Source organism: Melitaea cinxia, chromosome 29, assembly GCF_905220565.1.
Source record: "Melitaea cinxia chromosome 29, ilMelCinx1.1, whole genome shotgun sequence".
Lineage (NCBI taxonomy): Eukaryota > Metazoa > Arthropoda > Insecta > Lepidoptera > Nymphalidae > Melitaea > Melitaea cinxia.
The window spans coordinates 5,994,292-6,017,271 of record NC_059422.1 but is presented as its reverse complement, the minus strand read 5'-3'; the positions used below and the strand labels follow the sequence as shown (position 1 = coordinate 6,017,271).

Below are 22,980 nucleotides of genomic sequence, written 5' to 3'. Positions count from 1 at the left end.
CGGCGGCCGCGTGCTGCTGGACCGCCGCGCCTCGCCGCTGGACGCGCTGTGGCCGCGCCTGCCGCCGCGCCGCGCGCCCGCCCGCCCCCAGGTGCGTGCGACACGCGCTCCTGTGTGGCGGCAGGGCACACGGCACACGACACGTACGACACACATGACACGACACACACGACACGACACACGACACGACACACACGACACGACACACCACACGACACACACCACACGACACACACCACAAGACACACACCACACGATATGACACACCACACGACACGACACACACGACACGACACGAGACACACGACACGAGACACACGACACGACACGACACACACCACACGACACACACGACACGACACACGCGATACGACACACACCACACGGCACACATGACACGACACGACACACGATACGACACAACACATACTTTGGACACGTGACACTTACTGCAATAAATATCCTCTAATTACGCGGAACACATTCATAGAATTAATCCACTAAATGTCTAGTATTGTTAGCAACATTACTTTGCTAAAACGGTAATTTTGATAGTAAATAATTATTGTAATCTATGTGTTGCTAAGCGCATAAATCGAGAATGGCTCGACCAATTCGGCGAACTTTTGACTAATAGAACGGAGTGTGTCCAAAAATACCTAAACAAAAGAAATAAAATAATAAAACATACAATTAACAAATTTTCAACCGACGTGAACAAAATGGTCTTGGTATGGAATTTGGATGAATGTGCTTGTATTAAGCATTTCCGTATCACAGACACAGAATTTACATCATAGTCGATTGTATAGTCTAGTGGTTTGTAGTCTAACTAAATTAACGTCTTCTTCTTCAGGTCGAGTTGGAAAACAAACCACACAGAACACCGACAGAGGTGACGACGGACTATCACACGGACGGAAAATACCCATGGCGACATGCGTTCCGAAAACATTTAGCCGAAAACCCCCACCTGTGGACCGTACCCGTCAAGCCGTCGGTCGACGACCTCAAACTAGACGTCGCCGATGTCAAACTCGACCTCGGCGACGTCAAACTAGACGTAGACGACGTCAAACTAGACGTCGACGATTTGAAACTGGACGTCGATGACGTCAAACTAGATTCAATGGAAGTAGCCAGTGATAAATTGTTACCGGATTTAAGTGATAGTGTTACGGACAGTGTTAGTGATAAAGCGAGAACTATAGACAGCTATGTAAGAGAGAATCTACGAAGAGTAATTAGGAAGAGATCGTGGAGCGGTTGCAGTGACAGCAGTTACGACTCGGAGGAGAGCTTGCAACCGGTCGAGAAAGAGTTTGAGAAATTCATCAACGAAGTCAATAAGAAATGGTGAGTCTTACGTTAAATCGATAAACTTTAATATATAATGGTTCTTGACAAGTCTGACGACCACAAAGAGTTTTGACTCTTTAGGGTCCTTGAATGTCATTAGATTTCAATTATTTATTTTTATGTTTATGTAAACCTAAATAACATTTGAACTATCCAAATTATTTTTAATTTGACAAAATTCATCCTGCTTGCATTGAAAAATTAGCAAAAAAAACTATGCATAGGTTAAGACTGCATGATGTCTCTTGAAAAGATATATTCAATTTTGCTTTCATATTGTGTTCACGTAACATGCAAAAATTAATACACGAAATAGTAAGTTAATACATTATTAACGACGTATTTTAACTTTGCCACAGGTTACACTTCCGACCAAAAACACCGCCTCCATCACCACCCTACGTCGAAAAACCGTCTGACGATCAGTTTCCTATCGCGCTAGACACTCCGATATCCGTCGAACTGATGTCTTTACCTTCATCTGGGGCTATGGATGTCTTTACCACTGCGGAGTTTACTCTCGGCGATCTCTATGGTGACGTCAACCCTGAAGCTGACAATAGCGGAAGTCTAGATATAAGCGGAGAAGATTTATTAACGGAAAATTTCACAGGACTAACCGAAGCGCAAGTCGAAAGCATACTATCTGAAACCGATCTCAAAGCTCTAGCGGATGTCGATCTAACTAAAGACGATAAGAAGATAGCGATAACGGATGATTTACTCGATGAGTTGGTTAAGGATGTGGATGCGAAAGATTCTTTTTTATTGCAAGGCCAGAGCCCGGAAAGGCGCGCCGGCTCTGGCCTCGAAGAAAAGGAAAGGAAGAAACGTACGGAGCAATACGAATTCGGTTCGACCAGCGTTCAAATTTCCGCGCCGGGTAGGGAGCCGATGTATTTAGAGAAAATCGTCCCTTACGAAACACCCAAGATCAAGGAGCTCAAGGAGGTCAAAGAGGTCAAGGAAGTCCTTAAACCGGGGAAGTCCCCTGTGCCGACTTCAAAGATAACTACCGAGGAGGTCAACGAGATCAAGGTCAAGAGGAAAGATGAGGTCCCCGTCGCTCATGGGGTTTTAAAGACGGTGAAGCATTCTCCCCTTAAGAAGCATATAATAACATCGGGTCACCGGCGCGGTGACGTCACGATCGTGACGTCAGAGGCGCCTCAGCCTCAGATAGTGACGGTCGCTGTTTCTGATAGTTTGAAGGTGGGTTTGTTATAAAAATCATGATAAGTTTTTTATAGATTTTTCAAAAGGAAGAAGAAAATAGTATGGAGATTAATTTAGCACATATTTTATTCTATGGCTAAATAAAAGCGTTGACTGTTCCCCATTGCGATGTAGCCCAAACGTATTAAATTTACAGACTTACAAACATTTATTTCCGTTATCTATTATGTACTTTCTATACCTTATCATTATTTTGCGTTAAAAATTCTGTTTTTTTTTTTTTTTTTTTTATTTTGACCTTAATTTTTTCTTTCCTGGCAACCTCTTGACCAGTTAAATTAACATCTTTTTTTAAATATTTCAGGTTCGATTACAAAACCAAGGCGCGACGGGGTCTACAGCCGGCACGGTAGTTGGTTTATTGCAGAATGGACCCTTCACAGCTGTGGCTCTGCCTATGCATAATACACAGCATAGAGAAATCGGTATGATAATTATTTGATAACATTTTTATCATTAAGAATAACATAAATTTAGAAATATGTGTAAAAATTTAGGTAACTAATTAAAGCTCCTGTGTCATGACGGGCTACTCACTGTATTGTTTATATAATGACGTAATATGATCTTAGTATTTTAGTATTTCTTCATCTATAATTTTATAATGATATTATAAAGATAAATAATTTGATTGTTTGTTTGAATGCGTTAATCTCAGAAACTGCTGATTCGAATTGATAAATAACTTTTGTTATGAGTCCATTTACTAAGGAATGCTAGGCTATGTGATATTTGAGTATATTTTTCCCTTAAATTAATGCGGGTGAAACCACGGGGTACAGCTTGTAGTCTAAATATGTGAAATGTACATATTATCGTTTCAGGTTCAGCGACAGTAGCTAGCGTGGCGAACGTGACTGCGGGCAATACGGGGAAAGTTGCCAGTGTAGCTAATGTGTCCAATGTGGCTAATGTAGCCACTGTGGCAAGTGCCACGCGGAGGGTTTCGGCGCCATTAGTTCAGCTAAGCCATAAACCACTGCAATTACACCATCCCTCTGTGGTTGTGGCTCCTCAGGTTCACCATGTGACCCCCAGCAAGCTTAAAGTGCTACACGCTCACCCCCTAACTCACACCCAGAGGGCGCAACTACTAGCCCAGAATCGCTCCCTGGCCCAACTTCCAGCCGTGGTATCCCTGGCCACCCTGGGGGATGCTAAACCCCCAACCGCATTACTCAAGACGGCACCCGGGGTCACTCAGTTCTTTGAAATAAAGGGTGGCCAGTTAGGAAAAGGTCCGCACTTGGTGAATGTACTACGCCAGCCTCCGCCTGTAAAGGCATCGGTTGCGAGATTAGATTTAAACGATGCGAAGAAACGGCAAGTGGTATTTGATGGGACGCTAAAGGGTAATATGGCGACGACGACACGTCCTCATAGAGTCAGCGTCAGTTTGGATGGAAGGCAGATTGTAAGAGCGGCCCTACCGGCCGTTAGGGCCCCACACGTGAGACATCAGATACAGCTAAAGAACAGAACTTTACAAGTCACAACGCCTCTCGCCCGGACATCCTCGGAGCCATCAACTAGTATAACCATAGCGCCAACGAAGACAGCGTCAATACCTAGTTCGGTAGTTGCTAATTTGTTACAGAAGAATGTTCAGTTGCCAAAAGGGCAGAAAATTGCTATATCCGGGCCGGGAGGTCAGGCGTTATCGGCTAATGTACAGGCTATTGCTTTTACAACTGCACAGTTGAAAGCAAGGCAGGGGAGGCTGATAGCTCAACCCAGACCAACACCCGTTGCGTAAGTTTATTTAATTTTATATTCTCATTAAAATTGTTATAACTATAAAATGATATAGATAAAAGGAAAAAATCTGACAAGTTAGTATTAGTCTGATTGGATTTCATTAGCAACATAAACCTATTTAAAAGTTATATTCTTAATGGCTACTTACCTTCGTCCCAAAATAGTTACTTTGCATATCTAAGCTATATAAATAAAATGAATATTGCTAAGCGCATAACTCGAGAGTGGCTCGACCTATTTCGGTATTTTTTTTTTTGTATGTTCCTTAAGGTCCACGGAAGGTTAATAATACTAATAAGAAATAATCCAATTTTACTATTAACGATGAGAAGTCTGTCTGGGCAGCTACTTTGTAATAATAACAGAAGCACTAATAAACGTTGGCGTAGCTGTCATAAGTCATAGCACTGACTGTTGCGCTGGTGGTCGCGGGTTCGATTTTTTTTCTTATTCTGGGCATTTGTGTTTGTGTATTGTGTGTTTCCGGAACTCTGATATGGTAAAAATTACTACTGTAGGCCATTGAGTATTTGTGTTTTAGTTTTTAACTGTCATATCATTTATTATATGTTTATTACTACAGCGAGATAGTGGAGGCGTCGACACCACCCACGACATCCTCTAACGCAGGCATATCCGGCGACGGTCCACTAGCGGAGCCCGACGACGGGGCCACAAATGGAGTCCGGCGCCGCGCCGCAGACACCCCCATGGAGGTCACGTGACGCCCGCGGGACTCCAACATCACCCCGGGAGACCCCGCCCCCCTGGAGCCCGGCCTGACCCTGGTCTCCGAAGACATGTCGTCGCTACCCATATTAGTGTTCTAGCAAGAACCTTACCAGACCGATCAAGAAGACAGCTTGTGAAAGTGAAAAAGTGTTCCGTGTCTAACTTATCAGTGGTCCGTTAAACTTATCGGTGTGAATATATAATCTCCATGTGTATGAAACAGAATGCAAACCGTGAACGGAATACACTCAGACCGGATTGGTTTTTTTTACATTATAAGTATCAAGACTTATTAAATGTAAAGTTTTTCTTTTCTGTACATATTAGTTTTTAAAATTGTTAACACAGCTGATGACTTACAGCTCCAAAATTGTTTTGGAGTCTTTAACTGGACTTGGAATGAAACGGTACTAATAACACGGATTTTGACAATGACTCGATGAAGTCAGTATATATCCATGTAATGTCTGAAATATAGGCATTAGTGACCTAAAAATATACGCTAAAGCTAGAAACAGATTATTGTTGTTGTAACTTAACACTAAGTTGATGTAACTTATATAACCAAAATTCTATTATATAAAGAATTTGCTTAATGTCGTGGTATGTCTATGTCGTAGTTTGTTTCTAGATTTAGTAAATAAACAAGGAATGGTAGTCAAATATTCCAAAATGGCTCGGCTATTTTTTGTGGAATTATAAACTTCTTTACTCTGACAAATATGGTCCATTATAGTGTAAAGCAAGCTTTGTTAAAAATAATTTAAGTGGCTGTGACATAGTTAATACATGTAAAACATTTTACATAGCAAATGCCAGCCAGTTTTAATTTAGCCTGTTAGCGATTATACAAATGAATGGTAGGGACTAACACTTTATGCACATGTAAAGTAACATGCGCATGTTTCTGATGTCTAATTTTAATTATTTAATTTTTATACTAGTGTATTAATTGAAATAAAAGTCTCTTGAAACCCATTAAAGAAATATTTAGACAAGGCTGGCATTATGCGCTTAGACTTTTTTTAGCAATCATTCTTTAGTTTTTATTTTTCACGCGAATGATTAAAAAAAACCTAAAAAAAATATTAATAATAATACGCGATAAGTCGTCGCTGAGTGTATATTTAACATGTATGAAGAATTGTAATATAACTGCATTAATGTATTATATAGTTTTTATGTGTATAATATTTACTTAATTAGACTGGCCGGACCAGTGTATGAACTCAATTGTACGTTTAGAACATTCGAAACTATAGAATTTGTTTCCTTTTTATAATAAGCGGACAATGTATGGTTAAATAAAAGAATTTACGTCTAAAACATTTGTTACCAAATAATATGTAATCTTAAAGTATTTTGTATACATATTTCAAATGCATTTTCCTGTTCGTGTTCAATTGTATCCAATAAATGTTACTAGCCATGAAACCATACACTTGTCAGCTACTCACAGCCGCAGATGAAAGTTTAGTGATGCGTTTGATATCTTAATTATATGACCAAATACATTTACTGTCGGTAGACGTCAAGTTCTTACTGTGAACATATTTATTGTAGTTTTTATATAGAAAAAGAAAAAAAAAACGAAATATCGCTCCTAAATAATCTGTTTGAGGTCATAGAATTTATATTTTTTCAATTAAACTAATAGCCAAATAAATATGATAACTAGACACTGTATTACTAAATGAGTTATGGGGACATATTGTTAATACTACAAATATGAATAAAGTTACAAAATTATTAGTGGGCCATAATAAGAAAGTCCTTAAAAATGTGTTTTTTTTTTATATAAAATTACTAGGATACAATAAAAACCAATAGCAATATCAAGTTTTGTTTAACAATAACATCTGCCTGTATCGTTAATGTATGCTAATACAATATTCTAAACTTAATACTTAGGGCCTGTTCCGCCTGTTATGGATAACGCTATCTGAAGGATGATGGTGTGTATAAATCTTTTTTTACGATCGAATTCCACTATATTAGTGAGATATTTTAATTCGTGTATATTAATCTAAAAGATGTAATTTATTAATTGCTATTGAAGTCTATTATGTGCAGGATATACTTGGCTTTTAATTTTTTTAACAATATGGTTATTTAATTATTGTTCCATATAATAAATCATTAAAATATCTTTGCCATCATAATAAATATTGCAGTTTATATGAAATAATGAACCATATAAAATCTTGTATTACCAAAAATTACACTTTATTTTGTACATATAAAAGGATATATCATATTATCTGTAGCTCTTATGTTATAAAGATTATCAAACTTGATAAATATCATATTGTTTTGATAATTATCATTTCAAAGTTAATACTAATAGTTCTCAGTGGGTTAATAATTATTTGAATATAATTTATTATAACTATCTTAACAATTTTGTAGTGTTAACAATGTGTCTATAACTTACAATAGTCTTTAATATCGGATTCCCTGTAACTGTGTGAGATGTCTCCTTAGTTTCAGATTTAAGCGACTTTAGTTCTTATCGTAAAGTGTTACAGCATAAAATAGCTTCAAGTGTTTAAATTATAGATAATTAACGCCATTGAAAAATAAATACGTCAAAGATTATGTAAAAAATGACTCTTTAGAAAGCTATCCATGGCATGTGCTGTAAATTTATATTCGTCGTTTGTATAATAAAAATAAACTGTCAAAGAAACTACAATTAACACTATTTCAAATGATAAGGGATTTGCAAAAAAAATAAAATAAAGAATTTGTTGAAAATGACGTCAAAGTGAGAGTAATTAAAATAAAACTTTTTATGTATTTTTGGAGACGTTTATATTACCAATATTCAATTGTTACTTTTGGTCTTAAATATTCAAAATTCTGTCTACAATCGACCTTGTATAGTTAATAATGGACACAAAATTTCAAAATATTACAAAATAATCGGTGTGTTAATGTAGAATAATAGATAACTCTGTTGTTAGGTTACGTAGGCACAGTGCCCTCGATAATATTAATTTTACACAGAATAAATGTATAAAATAAAGTTTTTATTATCGAGCGTGCGTTCGTAGAGAATTATATTAAAATTCATGTGAAAAAAAAATTCGTTCCAATGTTAAAGTGTAGTTTCTTTTTCGGATGTTTAAAAAAATTCGATTCACTAATTCTCGTTAGAAAATTGCGCAGATAACGGCAAAAAAATTATATCTTAATATCGTGGTTACGTATCTTAATGTAATTAATACATTGGGGTTTTTAATATAGCTGTGCGAAACTTATATCAGTGTTTGCGCATATTCTGTCCTGTTGTTTCAACATTCAAAAAAAAATTGCGAGTTTTTTTTCACGTCATATCGACACGATAAACCGCGAAAAAGAGCTCGCGACCAAAAAAAAGTAACGGTTTTAACTATGTCTATACATATATAATTAGTAAGTATCATATACTGTACAAAAGGCTGCAGATTTGGAAAAAATGTAAAAAAAAATTTGGCCTCATTTTTGGGGCTGTTAACATACGCTTAGTAAAGTGGATAGGAAGATTGTGTACCTCATAAGTTTCTGATTCTTAGATTAGGCTCGCGCGGGCGTTTTGAATGCTTCCCGATAGAGGGCGGTGTATTTTTTTCTTAGCTTTCTCTTTGGGCTAGCGCGTTCGAGCGTTGTACTTTAGTTTTCGTGTAAATATTACTTTTTTATTGTTTTTTTTTTAGTTATTCGAAGTGGGTTCGTGTAACTCAAGCTTCGTTTCGGGTACAAGCCGGGGGAGGCATTCAAAGAACCCGTAATTAATATTAAAAAAAATCGCTGTAAATTGTTTGTAAAAATAGTCATGTTCAGAATTTCAGTGTAGTTTTGTTGATTTTTTTTTTCAACCGGAAAATTGCTGAATAAAGCGACGATTCTGTTCCACACAATGGTTTTATTTAATTCATTTTCCCTTAGTTGACTCATTATTACTTTTTGTAGCGTTTATAGGTCTATGTAGAAGTCCACAGAGACTTATATGAAAATACTCCATTATACCTGTCTTTTTCACAGCTTATTTACTTAAAGTTTTATATTTTAGCTTTTTCTTTCTTATCAAAACAAATAAAATGAAAATTTTCTTCATCGAAGAAGTTTTCTGTAAATGTTTTCTGTTTGGTAAATATTAATGTGAAGTTACCGCCGCAGTTAATGTGAATCTACCGCCGATTCGGAATGTAGATTCTGCAAAAAAAGTTTCTTGACTTAGAAATAGCAAAATGAATTAATGATATACATCCACAATAAAAAAGTGCTACAATAGAATGTGGACAATTTGTACTCGTGGGATTAAAAAAGGTAACACTAAAGTAGCACTATGTGAATGTGGCCATTTCATTTTATTATACTAATTAAGTTTTATTATACTTAATAAGTTTGTTAAGCTGCAGAGGTCTCATCCTAAAGAGCACTGGTGCAGTGCACCAGCACGAAAGTTACATAATACACATAAATAAATAAATATTACCTATACCTACGCGTACATTTGTAACGGCGTCAAGTTGTAACGAGTGGAACGATTGCGCGCCTATCAAACGAAGTTTAGTACGATTCCCTAGCACTGTATTCAATGAGTGTGAAAGAGAAACATCGACACAGCCCGACGCGTGAAACAAAAGATTTCGTATGAGAAATCAGCCTAATCTGGAGCGACATTCCCAAACCGCAGGTTATGCCGTGCGACGCGCCGCGGGAATAACCTAGCTATGCACTGTTGCCGTTATGTATACAAACAAGACGTGTCGGTCGTCAGTTATTTCGCAGTTTTTCTTTTAAATAAATATTAAAAATAGTTTGTGCGCGACATTTGTTAAAAATGGAACAATACAGTGTCTCTTATTGAACAGTGTGAAAAGACTCGAACTAAAAGCTAAGGGGCCACTACCACACCACCTCCTAAAAAAATTTTTACCCATATTTTTAAATCTGAAAATAGTTCAAAAGACCCAGGTTGTGTGTGTATGAAGAAAGCAATAAATTTTATTTTTATTTTTTGCCTGGTGTTTGGAGCTGTTGCCGCCAGTAGCGGTGAATCTACATGGACGAAATGGATTTTCTTTACAAATAAAATAAATGGTAAGAAATCAACACTTAGAACTCATGAAAGAAAACATATTTTTGACTTTTTTGTTATTATCGATAGTAAACGAGCTTACGATCCGTGTAAGAGTACCTACTGTATCCTCGAAGAAAGACTCGTTTGCTCGACGAGCAAAATGTAAGGATAGTCTGAAACTACACTTTACAATATGCTGTGAGTGCCCGAGACCCAGGTGACAAAATAATAAGAAAACGCTCTACTTGCTGCGATCTTTATTGAACATTGAACTAAAATGTGAATAAAATTAAGTAAAGTTATTGCTTAATCTAAAAGGCTGGAATCTAGCCTGCTTGGCTAGATTCCAGCCTTTTAGAGTTTTTAGAGTAGACACCTGCTATAGGAGCATCACAAACGCGTTGCTGACCCTCCTCAAGAGCTCTACTTTACTGGCTTACGCAGGTACGCAACACTTTTTGCTGTATTATTGGGATAGGTTCTTTCGTAAGAATTTTCAGTCAATCTGGTCCAGATATGAGCAAAATATTTTTTGCTGTATCTTAATAAATTGATTTATACTTTGTATTTTTTAATTTTGCGCAAAAACGCATGAGTTTCTATCCTATTAATAAATAAATATATTTTGAAGAATGCAAGGCATAATTTGAGTTTACACAACTAAATATTACGCTTCAGCCTGTAATATCCCACCACTGGGCATATGCCTCTTTCCCCATGTAGGAGAAGGATAAGAGCTTAATCCATCACGCTGCTCCAATACTATTATACTAATATATTGGATAGTTTATTGTGAAAATCGGTATGTAATTGATTGCCATTGAAAGATGGAAGTTGAATATGCTTGTTTTGAATATGTACTACCTTACCAGCAAACGTCGTTTTGCCACATATACTATTAACCTCCTTAATCCTCCCTCCCCTTGTAACTTAGGGGTATGAAAAATAGATGTTAGCCGATTCTCAGACCTACCCGATACGCACACAAAATTTCGAAGAATCGGTCCAGCCGTTTTGGAAGAGTATGGTAACTAACATTACGCTTCAGCCTGTAATATCCCACTACTGGGCACAGGCCTCTTTCTTCATGTAGGAGAAGGATCAGAGCTTAATCCACCACGCTGATCCAATGCGGGTTGGCGGATAACAACACTACTATCATTGTGACACGAGAATTTTATATATTAGATTTATAACACCTTAAAACTACTATTTTTTTATTTATTATATTTATGCAATATTTTATTAAAAAAAAAAAAACACTATCGATTTATAGTACTTTATTGCATGAAAACTTTTACACGAAAATGTAAAGCAATTTTTGGTACATGTTCATATAACATTATTATTTATTATACACATGATGCTTCAGACGCAAGAACAAGTCAAGAATATTTTACAGTTGCCAACAGTAACCAGCGAAGCATTCGCGCTGTGTCCACAATATGTAGGTCTAAAAAAATATTTTGCCCTCACATTTGGAATGCGTTACGGATATATCGAGTGTTAAAATACCACCAATATATTACATTTTTAAAGAAGGTAACTGTCTTAATTTATATCCGCATAACATTATGCACAAGACAAAGTTTATCAAATTATCAAATTTTAATTTATAAATCGGATGTAAGCTAGGAGTCCTAATTTAGCCCAGAAGGAGAACGACGAGCGGATGAGCGAGGGGGCCGCCGACGAGGCCTCCGTCCGCAGGCGACGAACGGGGGTGCGTAGGAGGCGCGCTTAATGCGCTTCCAGTAACGCCCCTGTGCTCGTGTCGGCCGGGATGGGAACCCGGTCCTGCTGGACACGGCATAGTCGGGATTGTTCAGAGGTGAGCCGGACAGTCCCCATGGAGGAGAAGTCTGGCCTTTTCGCCGAGGCCAGCCTGTCGCTGGAGGGATCCTGCTACCTGCAGATCCGGGACCCTCCCAATTAAAGCGGCTGAAGGCTCCCGCAGGGGTTTGGTCGGCATTGCACCCCCAAGTGCTGAAGCCGCCATACGGTCTAGGACTACCCGAGCGTCCTGGATATCATCCGTAAATGGGTTCCACTGCAACACCAAAAAAAAAAAAACAGCTAGCTAGGTAAGCCAAGACAAAGGTATTTTAATAGACAGCTAATATAAAAGGCTAGAATCTCAGGTACTTGTAAAAAGTCTAGTCTCTACACAGTTTGTACGTCACGCTTTATATTCAATTTTTATCAATCATACAATAATATATTTTTTTAGTAAAGTCAATATTAAAAACAATTTTATGAGCATTTACAAAATTTTAAAAAATAATACTGCAATTATTAAAGGCCTGCAGTACAAACAAACTTAAAACAGGATTCAGTTAAAAACTGGTTTTGCATTACATCATAACTAAGAATTAACTTATACTTAACGTTAAGGCTTTGGTATGATAGGACTTTTGTTTTCAAAGTTACTTAATTACTTATATAACGATAAAACATTTATTATATGCGTTTTATTTACTTTATTTCATTTCATTATTAAATGCACACAACAGCTAAAAGTTTTTAAGTAATTGTTTATCAAAATTATATATTTTATCATGGGACAGGTTGCAGCCAAACTTTATTCATCCTTAACACTTAGATCATGATCAATATAATCAAGATCAATAAATAGTAAATTTTATAATTGATACCACTTGTGAAAAATGTTTATTGGAAGCTTATTATAATTATAAAATAATTATAACTATTTAGTTACTAATTGCTGTTTTTAAATGTTTGTATTGTTTTAGGTTAAAGGACAATCCGTTAATCATCTTTTCAACCCCTTCGATCATATGTGATTTTAGACTAACCCCATAACCAAAGACTACGTGTATTTTTACTTTGTAAAGTATATTGAAAGTTTTTAGAATATCATCTTTGAATACATAATCTGATTGAATTTTGGAAAATTGGGAATTATGATACAATTTTTCAAACAGACGTCAAATTTTAGGATGTTTGCTGGTTATTTTTTGGTTTAGGAATCGCGTGCAACGAAAAATAATAGCTCCCCCCATTTTACTAACTTTCGAGTTTCATGGGCAACACCTAAGGTGTAACAATGCAGGTCTGATTATTTTGCCACTGTTCTAAATTAAATTGAGAGTGTTTTCTACACGAATCTCCAATGTGTCGTCCCCATTCTACATGATATTAGCACTATCAACAAAGCTTTACTAGCACAATTGAAAACCATAAATCCTATCAATCAATCAATCAACATACATATATACATACATTCATATTAGTTAACATTTTCTGAATGTAATCTGGGCGAGTCTCATAGAAAAGGAACAGATCTTGAATCACCGCACTGCTCCATTGTGAAGTAGATCCTCTTACACTTATTAATTATTATTATAATATTAATATTTTCAGTTATAAATGCATATGCACAAACACATTTCATACTTTTATATATAAATGTACATATTTTTATTTTTTAACCAGTTAGCACAAATCACAGAATTTCACTTATGCATATTATAAAACTAATTTCAGAGGTTTTTTGAGTCACTAATCACTAGACATTGTCACTTTAATGAGATTATTATTATTTTGCATCACTGATAAACACTCTTTTAACACATACACTATTTTTCCCGTCTGTCTGTTTTTTTTTCTTGTTTTTCTTGTATGTTACTCTGGCCAGAAACCCTCATAATCCAGGTGACTAAATTCTAAATGTCAGTCATACTGTATTTGTTCTTGTAGGGAGTCAATCTCGATGTTTGCTTTATTATCTGAAGGAAGGTCTGCGTGAGAGATGTATGAACTTGCTCGTGACGATGTATCGCTTAATGGAGTGGGTGCTTCTTCTTTCTGTAAGAAAAACAGAACTTAAGTTAGTCAATTGTATGATTACTCATCGTTTTTGTAAATTCTCAGTCGAAAAAGGTTATTCAGGGTGTAGGTTATAAAAAATCATAATATGACGCATAGATGCTGTCGTATGGGTCGGGCATACTGATCTGTTTTTTTTTTATGGCACTAGGTCGGCAAACAAGCGTACGGCTCACCTGATGGTAAGAGATTACCGTAGCTTATAGACGCCAGCAACACCAGAAGCATCGCAAGCGCGTTGCCGACCCAATCCCCCCAGGAGCTCTGGTCACCTTACTCACTAACAGGAACACAATACTGCTTGAAAACAGTATTATTTAGCTGTGATCTTCTGTAAGGTCGAGGTACTACCCCAGTCGGGCTGCTCCATATTTTGAGCAGGAAATTCCTGCTGTGCCCTACCTCAGTTAGTCAGTGTGTGTTCTAGTCTAAACTTTATGTGTACTATTTATCTAATTAAATAAAAGTAGTTTTAGATCTTGCAATCTACGAGCATCCATAGTTGTGACTGTGTGTATGGTTAGCAAACAAAAATTTATTAATTCAAGTTATGGATTTTTATATTGGTGTTTAATATTGATGAAAATTGAGGTTCACAACTCTGTGCTTACTGTTGTTATTTATTTTTTTAATTATATTTTCTCGTAAAAAAATTTTTACTTAAAAAAAAAAAAAGTCGATTACAGGTCTAAATGACGATGCGTTTGTGCAGCGGTCTCAGCACTGGACGCTAGCGGTCACAGTTTAAATCCCCGCAAATGGCAACACTTATAATGGCCGTGACCTTAAGAGTGAACGTAGTGTACACAGGGAGTATGACGTGGTAGCGATATTTAACTTTGTAGTATGAAATAAAACTACCTTGAGAGTGAACGTAGTATACACGGGGGGTATGACGTGGTAGCGACACAGCGCGGAGGGTAGCGGTAGGTCTGCTAATGCCTCGCGACACGCCGCCCCTCCCCGGGAGTCTCCACACGCTGAGAATAATACCTGGAAGATAATAAAACTATTGTGTTAAATAGTAATATTTAAAGTTGGTGAATTGGAAAAAATTAGAAATGGGGGTTACTGAAATTAGGTTAGAAATATGTTTAGTTTTATAGTAGGGACAGATTATAGTTATAAATTTTATGAATAATAGTTTTGTTATTTTTTTCGTATCATTCATATCATTTTATACGCGCATAACATCCATACGACAGGACCAAATTGATAATTATTTTTTTGAAGTTTGTTATGCCAGTACAAGGTTTGTACGAAAAAAAAAAAATATATATATATACAATATGAAAAAAACGGCAGTGTGTAGTTTTCGGGTCTGCTGGTTCAGTATAATAACCATATTGTTTATGAAATTACCTGATGTCTGTCATGCAGTATATGTTTCATGCAGTGTTTAGCAGCGGGCAGTGCATGCGTTGGACATCGAACCCCACCCTCAGTGAATGTACACCTCCCGTGTAATGGAATGTGCCTATTGGATATGTCGTTTACCTGAAATATTGTTTAATCATAATAAATATATAACTTAAATAGCTTATTTAAGTGATTGTTTACATTGTTAAATAAAAAAAAAAAAAAACAATTTTAATGTAAATCAACAAGTAATAAAACTATCAACAAAGATAGTCAATAAAATATGCCTTATTGATAGGAGTAAAACAGTTGAATCGAGAATTTTCTCTTTGTTAAAGTCGGTTAAAAACACAGGTAAAACCCGTGAGTAATTTTAGTGTAGAAATAATTTGCTATACCCTAGCTCTTTTATGGTGTAACTTCCTAGCCAGTACAGCATCAACACCATGCTTTTTATGGTAGCCGGCATATGCTTTTAACTTTCTGAGCTGCCTTCTTTCTCGTACTGTGAGGGGACCGCTACGAGCTTGGGTGTTTATAGAGCCTGGAAAAAGTAGTATGTATTATAAAAAGTAATAAACTTAATTTTTAAAACTTATGATTAAATATTATCTGCTGTGTCGTTGTGGTAGTAAAGAATTTAGCCATCCCCTTTCTTCCCATGGGTGTAAATATAAACACAGTAAAAATTGATATCTACGTGCATAACTTCTGAACAACTTGTGTTCGATGTAAAGTACAAATACACTTACAGTATTGTTCCTTTTCCGCTCTCAAAGACCTCACATACTGCAACCTAGCAGTTTGCAGCAAGGTTCTCAACCTGCCCATTTGTCTGATGTACGCTGATTGTAATGATTGGAGTACATTTTTTGCTTCAGTTACTGCTTCCTCTGCGGTGAATACACCTGCTTTCCTGTAAAGAAATTATATGACGAGAAGTGTGAATTAATAGTTACAGTAGTATAGTACTAAACTGACCGCTGCTTTTAAACATGCATTAAAACTGAAATGGCAGTGGGCAGGACACATTGAACTACAGAAAAAAGGTGGTCCCTAAGGACTACAATATGGTCGGGTTCACTGGGAAAAAGAAATATAGGTAGACTAAGGGAACAATAGGTGGATGATATAATTTCAGTGGCCTGTGAAAACTGCAAAAAATAGAGTAAAATGGAAAAAATTGGAGGCTTTTACACAGGAGGGTTCCAAGCATTCATTTAGTTATATAATTACAGAACATGTATAGAGTAACTGCTATGTAGATATTTTGTTTGGAAAATAAAGCTTTATTGTCATTTACCAATTCCTATACATAAAATTTAAATTAAATATTTCTTTTATATGTGACTATTATGGAGTGTAAAAAATCGCTTTTTAAAACAAAACAATACATATTACTACTGCTATAAAAAAGGTACTATATACAAACTCAATATATTCCTTTATACTCGTATTATCATTATTATTATTAGTTTAATACTCTGTCTGTGCCATACTACACACTGCCACCCTTACACTAAACACGTAGTGTGACCGCCATACTGACCACTGCTACAATCACATTTCACACTGACCACTGTCCTCTGCCAACTTACACTACACACTTAAGACCACCATACTGATCACTGTCATCCTGCCACCATCACACTGCACACTTAAGTCACGTCTCACAACTCACCACAGCGGCTGGGTCTCGCAGGGAGCCTCCTCGTGGTCGGAGGCGTCCCGGTGCCTGCAGTCCCCGCCCGGTCCGAGGGTTACACTATCGCACTCGCTGTCACTGGTACTGGCGTATTCCATTATTGACGACGATACGTTTGAGTTTACCGCTGTAGCATCAATTTCCTCTGGAATAAAATAAAATTTATGGCAGAATAATATAATTATATATTCGTACAGAACTTTTCGAGCACAATCTGCGCCATATTCGGTAACTGATACCACAATGATTTTTTATTAGCTGGTGGCATTTCAGAATACTCTTGCCAATTATGTAAAAGATCGATATTACCGTAAGGTAATTACGAAAATTAATTTTAAACAATTCATTTCTTAGTCTCAAAGTAGCATTATACTAATTGCTTTAGCCTGTAATATCCTACAGCTGGGCATAGGCCTCTTTAGGAGAGCCCTGTGTAGGAGAAGGATCAGACATTAATCGGACACGATGCTCCAATGCTGGTCGGCAGATTAAAACCAAACTAATGCTTACATTAAAATTTCATCACAATCTTTCTAACACTCAGATTCATGCAGAAAGTTACATTGACTTTTATAAAATTACTGAATTTAGTAAATGAATAAAATAACTTACTAAATGGATCAACAGCATGCGTTGGTCCTTGGTCCTGTTCTGATGGATCACTGACGACCGACACCGTTGAGGCACATGATGTTGTACGAGCGCGTTCAGGACTGAAAGAAAAAAGATACAATATAATATATAAATATTATACACAATTATAGTATTATTATTATCATGTCACATGTATGAAAATATGGATCATCTAACATTATACCTATGTAAAATATGTCCTCTCGTGACCACGGTTCCTGTAAAGTATATAAAACGTCGGGCATGTAAAAACTCTAATAAGCCACGACTAAATTCGAAAAAGTTGTTAATTTGTGTTAACATTAGAAAACAAAATATTGATCAAGTCAAGGATATATTTGAATTTCAACACAATATATTTAATTAAGAATATAAATGTGTTTTAATACTAAACAGTAAGTATAAAACTGGACTCCACACTTCATACGCACATATAAGTTTGCCCCATATAAATTTATGTTCTACACAATCCTTGGTTGCAGTTGCACTATTTTTTTTTTACTTTTGTTTTTTGATGACCGCTCTGGTGTGAGTGCCGTGTCGGCGGCGCCTAAACACCGACGGTCACGGCTTCGATTCCCGCTCAGGGTCTCTGTTGGGTCTGATTGTTAGTCCTTGTGGGTCTTTCCACCGTACCTCGGAGATAACGTTTTGCTGTTGATCCCGATTGTTATCATGTACACCTGATAGTGATTGTTGCTGACAAAAAGGAATATATCCGCCAACCCGCATTGGAGCGATGTGATGGATGAAGCTCTGAGCTTATACCTAGCAATGGGATTTTACAGGCTAAAGCATAACTTTTGTTGCTTGCAACTTATGGCAATATATATAATCATAGTGTATCTTACCGGACGTAGTGCTGCAGCTGGTTCAGCAGTGACTCCGGGGTAGTGACGGGCGGAGGGGGCGCGGCGCTTCTCTGGCGGGCATGGAACGCTGCACTGGCGTGCTCGAAGCATAACCTGTACATATTTGTGTCGTTATTACTTTATATTTATTTATGAATTAGGATTTTACGGAGAGTACTATGTCCAGCAGTGGACTGCGATAGGCTGAAGTGACTGACAGATTGATTTATTCATTAAATAAAAAGGTTTAAGCCAATGTTTGTACTAATATATTCATAAAATTAAGAATTAGTAACTAATACTAAATACAAAAACTAATTTATGATAAACGCAGCATGCAAATATATAATAAAAAGTGAACAATATGCCAAGTGACGATACCTGTAGATCTGTCACGTATTATTGCCAAAACACCTTACTCACACAGGAACACAACACTACTTGAGAACAGCATTATTTAGCTGCAATCTTGTGAAAAAAAACAAGTTACTACCCCGACAGACTGCTCCAGATTTTGAGCAAGATATATCACGCCTTTACCTTAATGATGATCTAATAAAAGTAAAGGAAAAGTGAAAATGCTATATTTACCCAGGATCTCTATCAATCGGTGCGGGTAAGTTGCACCTGTAGCCAGATGAGGCGACATGAGCACATTGCTTGTATGGTGCGGTGGAATCATCCAGGATATGTTTAGCACAGTACGCTCGACCCGTGACCACTGGTAATGTACACTCGTAGGCTCGGTGAGCGCATGTACGAGAACGTGAGACGATTTCTTTGTGAAGCTGTAACAATGACAATTATTTATAACAAAGTATAGACAAACGATGGAACTAAGCATTAGATTCAGTCATCTGTGATCATTTCTTTTAACTATTACTATAAACAGGAAACTATATTCATAATTATAAGAGTATTGAAAGTTACTATTGATTAATCTTTTTTACAAGCATACCAACTCCCTGATATTAAACAGATACAATAGCTTATGGATTAACAGTTTTATTTGAATGACGTACTTTCCCAATAGGGCTGGGTGGCTGCTTTAGATTTGATTATATTATTTGTTACCATGGTATGTACATTTGTTTAAGGATTCCCTGTTTATGTGTGATACTAGACAAATTATGTTAGAATCTAAAATTTATATTTTAAAAATGATGTGAATTAGTCATTTATACCTGTGCCCTAAGCTGCTCCTCTTCTTGTTTCTTCACCAGCTCAGGGTCTGGTGGCTTAATGGACTTCACGTTAGTGATCCTTATTGACGAACGAGCGCCCCGGCTGAGCATTCTCACTTTTTCTAGGTGAATCACCTTACGAGGTTCTGTCATTTCATCAGGTGTTGTATTAACTGAAAACAAAAATAAAAATATTTGCATTGGGTTTTAGACTTTGTTCTTTTTAGTAGGGCAGATCGAACACCGCCCGCGAACACCACTAGGCCCTGGGACTGCAGAGGTCTCTGGATTATTTTCTTTGCCCAATACTTGAAACGTTCTTTTTCGGAGGTGTCTGGGTAAAAATGTTATAGAAGTCCTCTTTTCTATCTGGTTTTACGAGGTTCAAAGAAATTTCCTTTACGTTTCTTGGGAGGCTTCTCAATATTCCAGTAAGTAGTGCCGTTCCTGCCTAGAAAGTGTCCTTGACGGCCGTAACTCAGAGGTATATCAACGACATCAGGTTTTCCATGTAATAAACCGTCAGTCATATTTCCTCTTCTAGTAGGAACAGGTTCAGGAACATCGTTTTCACCACTTTGGCAAGAATCCGAGTCGTTTTCAAAGGTTTCCAAATTGTCCTCTATTTTGGATGAAATTTCTCCTTCTATTTCATCTTCTTCCAAAACTTCTGCTATTCTTTGGCCACCTAAACGATTTCGCAACATTTGCAAACAAAAATAAAATAAATAATAATATGACGATAGTAAATAATTTACATACACAAGACGTATATTAATAAACGATAATAATTATAATATTATTGTAATAATTATTAATTTTTATTTATCTAGTAATTATTTTTTAATTGTTACTTTAATATATGATACGGTAAAAAAAATACGTTATTATTTTTAATAGTTTGTAGTATATAGTCATTTTTGAAGTTATACTTCTTTTGGCGCGTAAGGGAACAATGATGAGTAAATTTTTAAGATGCGCGCGCACACCAAACCGCACAAAAAACCGACACCCTGAAGTTAGCTAGTCAACGAATAAGTTAGCAACGTGAAGTTAGCTAGCCAATGAATGTATTATCATAAAATTTCCCAAGAAAATAATCTCGTTTTGTGACATACAGTCGAATTAAGAACCTTCTGGTAAAGCCTTAGATTAGGTAAAACCGAATTTCGGGACCGTAGGGGGATGGGGGAGGGGAGGGTGGGGAACGCTACCCCTGGTACCACTATCACACCTCGGAACCCCATGGTTATGGAGATATCGATGGTTAAAGTTTTGAGGTTAGAAGAAGAATTGGTCATTCGTTAGTTAAGTGGCCTCCAATTTATGGGGTGAAATGGGGGTGGGAGGGTAAAGGGTGGTGGGGAGGGTGGGTTTTTTAGCCCCCCGTAGTGTGCGTTTCGCGTAAACCCCGTGGTTTCGAAGATATCGTGTTTGAAGTTTTGGGGTTAACTTTACGTGATTCAGAGATATTACAATACCTTAGAGCTCCGTGTCTGACTCCACCTTAACTCCGGTGCAGCGGGAAGTGCACTCATATGCTCCATTCACCAACTTTCACATTTTATTTTCGAACAAATTTACGTAAAAACGATCTCGATTGCAAGATCAACAAACGATACGAACTGACGCTTAACGACTGACAAATCGACATTTTTAAACAAAATAACGCGTCAGACATAATATTCTAATAAAATTAGTAACATTGCGTGCTAGAATATAGGTTTAGAAATTCGAAAAATACCCAAAACCGAATCGGAGCACCCCACTGTCCACGTGGTCTTGGTCTGTCCTACCCCTAGAGTGTTTTTTTGTGCCGCGGAGGCGCGGAGGGGCGGAAGGGCTGCACTTCCCGCAGCGCCGGAGCCAAGCGTTCCCTCTAACTTTCGAAATTCTTCTTCTAACCTCAAAACTTTAACCATGGATATCTCCATAACCATGGGGTTCCGAGGTGTGACAGTGGTACCAGGGGTAGCGTTCCCCACCCTCTCCCCCCCCATCCCCCCACGGTCCCGAAATTTTATTAGAATATTATGTCTGACGCGTTATTTTGTTTAAAAGTGTCGATTTGTCACACAATGCAAACAGTACGAGCTCAAAGGTATTATAATAGCTTTAAATTCTTCTTCTAACTTCAAAACTTTAACCATGGATATCTCCATAACCATGGGGTTTTGAGGTGTGACAGTGTTACCTTGTATAGATTCCCCTACACCCTCCACCCTCCACACCCAAAAAAAACCCCAAAATTCGGTTTTTCTAATTCGGTTTTACCTAATCTAGATCTTAGCCACACTGACTACTCAAAATGTAAAATCGGGGAAATTATTTTCCGCATCTTTTTGACGTTAATTTAATAGTAGTATTTGTGTGAAAAACGATCAATTGCGCATTTATAATATAAATAAGACAACTACTTAAATTAGCAACCTGTTTTAGTTTTTAGATTATTACAAAAAAATAAAAAACAAAAAACATTATCCAATTTCCAACTTGAACGTTTAGCGCCAAAATCAAATGTTAGGAAATTTAATTATCATAATTTATTAAAATGTACAATTATATTTTTGTTGTTCTTAAAATTTTAAGTGAGTATAAATAATTTAATAACTGCCAACAAATACGCCATATTATGTATTAAAAATAACAATGAAAAAGCAACCTTATTAACAAAATAAATAACTATTATGCCATACTAAAGCGGTTCCTATGACTAAATCTTTTATAAATATTATATACATACCTACATTATTGTTTCGTGTTATCTAAGACTAGTAAAATAAATTATAAGTATTTTTACTCACGTTCTGATATTCTTATATTATGAGATTGCAAATGGCCTACGTTTTCTTTTTTTATTGGGAACATTGTTTTTGTTCGAAATGCAAGTAATTTTCAAACAAATAACATTAACTATTATTATTGTTTAAATTTAGAAAATTAATATTTTTTTTAAATAAACACAGCTGCTTTTACGTTTCGCGGAAAGTGGAAAACCACGTACACAGATTCAGAATATTTACCACGAATTACGCCATCGGCTGCGAAAACTTCATTAGCAAATGCACTATCAAAACAAATTCTCATTTATTATTAATTACTTAGAACCATAAAATAATGACTTCTAATTTATCCACGTCAAACAAAAAAATCGATTTACTAATTTTCAAGTCATTAATAAGACATTAACAAAGAAATAACGTATTTTTACTAAGATTATTAAGAAGTGTATTGTTTCCACAGTGG

General features: G+C 36.5%; 2 protein-coding genes across 2 annotated transcripts in view; one reads left to right on the top strand and one right to left on the bottom strand.

Moving 5' to 3' along the window:
* Positions 1-5,078, top strand: part of LOC123667762 — a 119,437-nt gene extending 114,359 nt beyond the window's left edge. Inside the window, exons 12-16 of the mRNA XM_045601601.1 lie at positions 857-1,356; positions 1,719-2,571; positions 2,900-3,020; positions 3,420-4,347; positions 4,937-5,078. Of these exons, the coding sequence (XP_045457557.1) occupies positions 857-1,356; positions 1,719-2,571; positions 2,900-3,020; positions 3,420-4,347; positions 4,937-5,078 (2,544 nt within the window). The remainder of the gene's footprint in view (positions 1-856; positions 1,357-1,718; positions 2,572-2,899; positions 3,021-3,419; positions 4,348-4,936) is intronic.
* An 8,398-nt stretch (positions 5,079-13,476) lies between these two features.
* LOC123667989 (KAT8 regulatory NSL complex subunit 2) lies at positions 13,477-22,963 on the bottom strand. Its single transcript, XM_045601813.1, has 11 exons — positions 22,539-22,963; positions 19,735-19,907; positions 19,142-19,338; positions 18,551-18,664; positions 17,679-17,779; positions 17,043-17,211; positions 16,114-16,277; positions 15,760-15,905; positions 15,365-15,499; positions 14,864-14,995; positions 13,477-13,981 (listed from the first exon to the last, which is right to left on the bottom strand). Exons 1-11 carry the CDS (start codon positions 22,600-22,602, stop codon positions 13,847-13,849), a joined length of 1,530 nt encoding a protein of 509 aa, XP_045457769.1. The 5' UTR covers positions 22,603-22,963; the 3' UTR covers positions 13,477-13,846.
* Positions 22,964-22,980: the final 17 nt, after the last annotated feature.